The sequence below is a fragment of the Somniosus microcephalus genome, chromosome 14, assembly GCF_052327205.1.
Source record: "Somniosus microcephalus isolate GS21.2 chromosome 14, FLI_Smic_1.0, whole genome shotgun sequence".
Taxonomy (NCBI): Eukaryota; Metazoa; Chordata; class Chondrichthyes; order Squaliformes; family Somniosidae; genus Somniosus; species Somniosus microcephalus.
In genome coordinates this window covers 28,750,779-28,758,542 of record NC_141000.1, presented here as the reverse complement: position 1 = coordinate 28,758,542, position 7,764 = coordinate 28,750,779, and the positions used below count along the sequence as shown (strand labels likewise).

Below are 7,764 nucleotides of genomic sequence, written 5' to 3'. Positions count from 1 at the left end.
GAAGTAAGGATCATCCATCAGTGCTCAAAAACTGCTGTAACTACCGCTAGGGAGGATCATCCAGGGCAGGTCCCGCAAACTCTCTGCAATTTGTGTCGCTATTTGGTGGCACCCCGGCTTTTCCAGCCGCTTTTGGTGGTGTTTCCCGCCCCCGGTGGCAGGTCCGGGTATTTCAGGTGATGTTTGTCGCCCCCGGGTGGCGTGACCCAGTATTTCAGGCGGAGTTTGTCGCCCCCGGTGGCGGGCCCTGGTATTTCAGGTGGTGTTTGTCGCCCCCGGGTGACGGGCCCCAGTATTTCAGGCGGTGTTTGCCGCCGCCCCGGTGGCGGGTCCCGGTATTTCAGGCAGTGTTTGCCGCCCCCTGGTGGCGGACCCGGTTATTTCAGGCGGTGTTTGTCGCCTCCCCGGTGGCGGGCCCCCGTATTTCAGGCAATGTTTGTAGCCCCCGGGTGGCGGGCCCGGGTAGTTCAGACATTTTCTGTTATTTCGGATTTCCAGCATCTGCAGTATTTTGCTATCGTACTAGTTCAGGTGGTGTTTGTCGCCCCCGGGTGGCGGCCCCAGGTAGTTCAGGCGGTGTTTGTCGCCCCCGGGTGGCGGGCCCCGGTAGTTCAGGCGGTGTTTGTCGCCCCCCAGTGGCGGGCCCCGGTAGTTCAGGCGGTGTTTGTCGCCCCCCAGTGGCGGGCCCCGGTAGTTCAGGCGGTGTTTGTCGCCCCCCGGTGGCGGGCCCCGGTAGTTCAGGCGGTGGAACATTCTCCGGTCTCCTCGGCGGCAGTGGCGGGCGGAGCAGCGCGATGGCGGACAGCAGCGGCGCCGAGAATCACCGCATCAAAAGCTTCAAGAACAAGGGCCGCGATGTGGAGGTGAGCCGCCCCGAGGCAGAGGCGAGCTCTCGGTCTGTTTGTCGCCGGGCCCTGGGCCGCTGGGAGCGGCTCCGCCAGCCCGGGCCCGGCGCCTCGTGCGATCGCCAGGTTTCCCCGCGGCCCCGGGCTCTAGGCCCTGGCCTGGCCGTGCGCTGAGGCCCCATGTTCGGGGAGCGGCTTCCCTCCCTCCGGCCGCCCCATTCCCGCATCGAGCGGGGCCGCGGGGGCGGCGCCGTATCGACCGACCCCGCAACCAAACCCCCCGGGCCGGCCCGGCCCGCAACCGGGAGCTGCCGCCCCCCCCTCAAATTGCTGGGTGTCTATCCCCCCCCCCTCAAATTGCTGGGTGTCTATCCCCCCCCCTCAAATTGCTGGGTGTCTATCCCCCCCTCAAATTGCTGGGTGTCTATCCCCCCCCCCCTCCCCCCTCTCAAATTGCTGGGTGTCTATCCCCCCCCCCCTCAAATTGCTGGGTGTCTATCCCCCCCCCCCTCAAATTGCTGGGTGTCTATCCCCCCCCCCTCTCAAATTGCTGGGTGTCTATCCCCCCCCCCTCTCAAATTGCTGGGTGTCTATCCCCCCCCCCCTCTCAAATTGCTGGGTGTCTATCCCCCCCCACCTCTCAAATTGCTGGGTGTCTATCCCCCCCCCCCCTCAAATTGCTGGGTGTCTATCCCCCCCCCCCCTCAAATTGCTGGGTGTCTATCCCCCCCCCCTCAAATTGCTGGGTGTCTATCCCCCCCCCCTCAAATTGCTGGGTGTCTATCCCCCCCCCCTCAAATTGCTGGGTGTCTATCCCCCCCCCCTCAAATTGCTGGGTGTCTATCCCCCCCCCTCAAATTGCTGGGTGTCTATCCCCCGCCCCCCTCAAATTGCTGGGTGTCTATCCCCCCCCCCCTCAAATTGCTGGGTGTCTATCCCCCCCCCCTCAAATTGCTGGGTGTCTATCCCCCCCCCCTCAAATTGCTGGGTGTCTATCCCCCCCCCCTCAAATTGCTGGGTGTCTATCCCCCCCCCTCAAATTGCTGGGTGTCTATCCCCCCCCCCTCAAATTGCTGGGTGTCTATCCCCCCCCCCCCCTCAAATTGCTGGGTGTCTATCCCCCCCCCTCAAATTGCTGGGTGTCTATCCCCCCCCCCCTCAAATTGCTGGGTGTCTATCCCCCCCCCCCTCAAATTGCTGGGTGTCTATCCCCCCCCCCCTCTCTCTCAAATTGCTGGGTGTCTATCCCCCCCCCTCAAATTGCTGGGTGTCTATCCCCCCCCTCAAATTGCTGGGTGTCTATCCCCCCCCCCTCCCCCCTCTCAAATTGCTGGGTGTCTATCCCCCCCCCCCTCAAATTGCTGGGTGTCTATCCCCCCCCCCCCCTCAAATTGCTGGGTGTCTATCCCCCCCCCTCTCAAATTGCTGGGTGTCTATCCCCCCCCCCCTCTCAAATTGCTGGGTGTCTATCCCCCCCCTCCCCTCCTCAAATTGCTGGGTGTCTATCCCCCCCCCCTCCCCTCCCCTCCCCTCCTCAAATTGCTGGGTGTCTATCCCCCCCCCTCCCCTCCTCAAATTGCTGGGTGTCTATCCCCCCCCTCCCCTCCTCAAATTGCTGGGTGTCTATCCCCCCCCTCCCCTCCTCAAATTGCTGGGTGTCTATCCCCCCCTCCCCTCCTCAAATTGCTGGGTGTCTATCCCCTCAAATTGCTGGGTGTCTGTCCAGTTTTGCTTTCTTCCCCTCCCCCCTTCTCTGGCGAGTCGCATGGTCACAGTCATTACATTTACTACAATATCTTGCATTTATATATCCCCTTTAACGCAGCAAAAATCCCAGAATTGTTATCGGATACATAAATTGACCCTGAGGCACTTGAGGTATTTGGACAGGTGACCAAAAGCTTGGTTAAAGAGGCAGGTTTCAGGGAGCGCCTTAAATGAAGAGAGGGAGGCGGAGAGGTTGAGGGAGGGAACCTGCCTTTGGTCCCCAGGCAGCTGAAGGCACGGCCACCAAGTATGAGGCAAAGGAAGTGAGAATGCTCAAGAGGCAAGAGTTGGAGGAAACAAAGATCTCGGATGGTTGTAGGGCTGGAGGGGGTTACAGAGATAGGGTGGGGCGAGGCCATGGAGGGATTTGAAAACCAGGATGAGAATTTTAAAATCGAGGCATTCGGGGACCAGGGGCCAATGTAGGTCAGTGAACACAACTCTTTTCCCCCCCTCCCACAACAGGAAAATGCATGGGGTGGGAGAGAGAACAAATCTTCTGGGAATAAAATAATTACTGAATTTTCCTGAGGTGATGTAGGCTGCCCACATTGTGGAGGAAAGTGGGTTTGTATCTGATGCCAGAACAAGTTGGTTCAGAGATTTTCCCCTGTGACTTGTTCATAAGCTCATCCTCTCCAGGCGGGTAACACCGTTCCCACATTAAGTTGTCTCGTGTCCGCGGGCTGGTAGCTGAGTGGACGTTTGGTGCGAAGACAATTTTGCTGTTCTCTCTTATGGAAGCCTTTGTTCTGTTAGCTCATTGTAATGCTTGATGACTAGATTGAATATATACAATATATATAAAAATGGTAGATATAGTGTGTATTTTCTAGTCTGTTGCACTCGATGTTCTGTGTCACACTTCACCAAAAAGTATAAGAAAATAGTAAAACTGCTGAATGTAAAATAATGGGGCTAGGATGCCAGCACTTTCTTAACTGACCTCCGTATGAACTCGACCACGCCTTACTTAACAGCGGCCGCCTTTTAATTGTGCTCTTTATTCTCCAGAGACTTGAGCACAATAATAATCATAATCAACTTTATTGTCATTGTTAGTGCACAAGTGCAGTACAACGAAATGTAGGCTTGTGGCTCCCGAGAGTGTACATTTAGATTAAGACATTTAAACATTCAACATTCATTTGGCTTGTAATACATTAACATAAACATAACCATAATAAAGTGCATTGGCAGATGTGCAGGCTTTAGAGTTTATTTGTGGAGTTCACTAGGATGACAGCCCTGGGAAAGAAGCTGTTCCTAAATCTGGTCGTACGGGTGCGAATGCATCTGTAGCGTCTCCCAGATGGCAGGAGGGCGAACAGACTGTGGCTGGGGTGGGTAGGGTCTTTGATGATGGACCATGACCTCCGTAGACAGCGTTTCTGGTATATGTGCTCTATGGTCGGTAGCCGGGTGCCGGTAATGCGTTGGGCAGTTTTGACTACCCGCTGCAGGGCTTTCCGGTCATAGTAGCTACAGCTGCCGTACCATACTGTGATACAGTTTGTCAGGATGCTCTCTATTGTGCAGCAGTAAAAGTTAGAGAGGATCAGGGGTGACAGGTTAGATCCCTTCAGCCTCCTTAGGAAATATAGGCGCTGCTGGGCCGCCTTCACCAGAGAGGAGGTATTGAGGGACCAGGAGAGGTCTTCCGTGATGTGGACTCCGAGGAACTTAAAGCTGTCCACCCTTTCCACCACAGCCCCATGGATGTGGATGGGGGTGTATCTAAGCTGACACTCCAGTGCAGTACTGAGGGAGTGCTGCACTGTCGGAGGTGCCGTCTGTCGGATGAGAGGTTAGACTGAGGCCCTGCCTGCCCCCTCAGGTGGACGCAAAAGAGCAGGGGAGTTATCCCCGGTGTCCTGGCCAATATTTATCCCTCCATCAACATCACTAAAACAGATTATCTGGTCATTATCACATTGCTGGTTGTGGGAGCTTGCTGTGCGCAATTTGGCTGCCGCGTTTCCTACATTACAACAGTGACTCCACTTTGGGACGTTCTGAGGTAGTGAAAGTCTTTCTCGATGAACTGAGTGCTTAGTTCTGAACAATGGGACTTGTAGCTTTGAAGGGATACAGATCTGCACTTTGTGGTATGATGTTCCTTAATCCTACAAAATAGAGCATCTCTGATTTACCATGAGCAGTGTCACAGGACCTGTTCAAGTAATAGGTGAAAGATAGTGTCTGAGCTTGTACAGATGTCGTACTTCCTACAGAGGCAAAACAATCTTCCAAAAAAAGTTACTTACTGTGTACCTCTCGCCGGGAGCCAAACTAAGGAGCACTTTACAATTTATAAAGTTCCCTGACCAAACGACAGTTAAAGTTTGTAGTTACTTAACAGCAATGACCCATTGTTGCCCTAAAGGGGCACAGCTCTCCCTTAGTAGAATAATAACATTGTGCATTACATGGAATAATGCTCCTTGTTCTTATAAAACAGCATTTGAAAATACCTTGGTCGACACAGGAGCCAGAATGTCTGTAACCCCTTAATGATCTTGCCAATCACAGTTTTAAAAAAAAGAAAACCAGGGTTTGTGCCTGCTGCTTTAAGAAAAAGTAAAATCTCTCACCCTGTGTTTACACAACAATAATAGTCTTTGTGGCCTTAAATGCGCTCAATTCTGGACACTACTTTGCTCCTGATGAAGGATATATTGACCTTGATGGGGATACAGTGCACCAGAATAATACTGGGACTAAAAGGGTTAAATTATCAGGACAGGTTGCATAGACTAGGCATGTGTTCCAGGGTAGATGCTGAGAGGCTGTTTCCCCCTGGCTGGAGAGTCTGGAACCAGGGGTCACAGTCTCAGAATAAGGGGTTGGCCATTTAGGACTGAGATGAGGAGGAATTTCTTCACTCAGAGGGTTGTGAATCTTTGGGATTCTCTGCCCCAGAGGGCTGTGAATGCTGAGTTGTTGAGTATATTCAAGGCTGAGATCGAGAGATTTTTGGACTCTCGGGAAATCAAGGGATATGGGGATCGTGGAGTTGAGGTTGATGATCAGCCATGATCTTATTGAATGGCGGAGCAGGCCCAAAGGGCTGAGTGGCCTACTCCTGCTCCTAATTCTTTTGTTCTTATGTTCCCTTGAGTATAGAAGATTAAAGGGTGATGTAGTTGAGGAGTTTAAGATGATTTAAAGGAGTTGATCGGGTAGATAGCGAGAAGCTATTTCCTCTGATGGGGGAGTCCAGAACTAGAGGGAATAACCTTAAAATTAGAGCCAGGCCGTTCAAGGGTGATGTCAGGAAGCACTTCTTCACACACAGGGTAGTGGCAATCTGGAACTCTAAAGGAGAGGCTAGGTCAATTGAAAATTTCAAAACTGAGATTGATAGATTTCTATTAGGCAACGGTATTAAGGGTTATGGAACCAAGGCGGGTAAATGGAGTTAAGATACAGATCATCCATGATCTAATTGAATAGCGGAACAGGCTCGAGGGGCTGAATGGCCTCCTATGTTCCTAAATGGGCTGAGTTTCATCTTTCTAACAAAAAAATGCTTTGTGCATTTGATGGTATGGTGCTGTCCTTGTACAAAAGTATCTTGTTCGATGTGCTGTGAGCAATGCCTTGGAAGGTCTGCTGCTTTTGGAGTACATCACTGCCGGTGCCATTTGTTGAACAAGGTGATTAATTCAGGCTGATGTCTCTTCTGTTGCAGACTATGAGAAGACACAGGAATGAAGTAACCGTGGAACTAAGAAAGGTAACGAGTCTGCTTTTTCTGAAGCCGTTTGCTGCGTCATTGTTACTTGTGGCTTGAATGTTTTTAACGTGTAACCAGTTGCTATAAATCACTTTAATGAACCTGTGGGCTGCTGTGTATTTGGTGTGTTTCTAACTATATATGGACTACTGGAATAACGACAGAAAATGCTGGAAACACTCAGCAGGCCAGGCAACATCCATGGAGAGAGAATTAGAGTCAACGTTTCAGGTCGAAACCCTTTGTCAAGACTGAAAAAACACAAGAAATGAAACAGATTAAAAGGCCAGTTTGGGGGCTATCGTATATGGGCTACTGGAGCTTGTTTTGGATCCTGTGAAACATATGTACATTCAGAAAAAAATAGTCTTCTCTCTTACCCCCCCCTTGCCTTTCACCAGCATCCTGCCACTCCCACACTGTGCCCTGTGCTCCAGGCACCATCCAGTGCTGCTGCTGTTGTAGATCGTGTGTCCTCTCACTATTTTCTTTCAGCTTTAGTGTTACATCTAAGGGGGGGCAATATACTGTTAGTTGTGGGCGGGGGGGGGGGTGTGAAGAGCTGAGTTTAAATGCCTACTATAGAATCACACCTCACAAAAGGAGGCCATTCGGCCCATTGTGCCTCTGTCAGCTCTTTCAAAGAGCTATTCAATTAGTCCCACTCCCCTGCTCTTTCCCCATAGCCCTGCAATATTTTCCCTTTTAAGTATTTATCCACTTGCCTTTTGAAAGTTACTATTGAATCTGTTTCCACCACCGCCCTATCAGGCAGTGCATTCCAGATCACAACAACTCGCTGCATTCAAAATAAAATTCTCATCTCCTCTCTGCTTCTTTTGCCAGTTACCTTAATTCTGTGTCCAATGGTTATCGACCCTCCCGTGTCCAATGGTTATCGACCCTCCCGTGTCCAATGGTTATCGACCCTCCCGTGTCCAATGGTTATCGACCCTCCCGTGTCCAATGGTTATCGACCCTCCCGTGTCCAATGGTTATCGACCCTCCCGTGTCCAATGGTTATCGACCCTCCCGTGTCCAATGGTTATCGACCCTCCCGTGTCCAATGGTTATCGACCCTCCCGTGTCCAATGGTTATCGACCCTCCTGCCAGTAGGAACAGTTTCTCCCTATTTATCAAAAAGACCGTCATAATTTTGAACACGTCTATTAAATCTCCGCTTCACCTTCTTGACACTTGTCAAAATTCTTAAATATTTTGGGACAGCATTCTTTGTAGATTCAATCTGTTGGTATGGGTTTGTGTTGTTGGCGCCTTTCACATGTGCGCGGAGAACCCACTGAACCACATGTGTCGGATGTTTCTGTTGTGACGAAGCAGTAGTAAATGGAAAGTTGCCTGGTTAGTCACAAGCTCCATAGGGTGAACAGAACCAGAGGACCATCTTCTAG

The 7,764-nt window shown here is 51.5% G+C and overlaps 2 protein-coding genes across 2 annotated transcripts in view; one reads left to right on the top strand and one right to left on the bottom strand.

Annotated features, from left to right (window-relative positions):
- The window catches only part of rcbtb1 (regulator of chromosome condensation (RCC1) and BTB (POZ) domain containing protein 1), a 96,105-nt gene extending 95,920 nt beyond the window's left edge, over positions 1 to 185 (bottom strand). Inside the window, exon 1 of the mRNA XM_086006417.1 lies at positions 45 to 185. The gene's annotated coding sequence lies outside the window, so the exon portion shown is untranslated. The remainder of the gene's footprint in view (positions 1 to 44) is intronic.
- Positions 186 to 716: 531 nt separating this feature from the next.
- kpna3 (karyopherin alpha 3 (importin alpha 4)) overlaps positions 717 to 7,764 on the top strand; it is a 103,147-nt gene continuing 96,099 nt past the window's right edge. The window contains exons 1-2 of the mRNA XM_086006422.1: positions 717 to 863; positions 6,307 to 6,351. Of these exons, the coding sequence (XP_085862548.1) occupies positions 795 to 863; positions 6,307 to 6,351 (114 nt within the window). The 5' untranslated portion in view covers positions 717 to 794. The remainder of the gene's footprint in view (positions 864 to 6,306; positions 6,352 to 7,764) is intronic.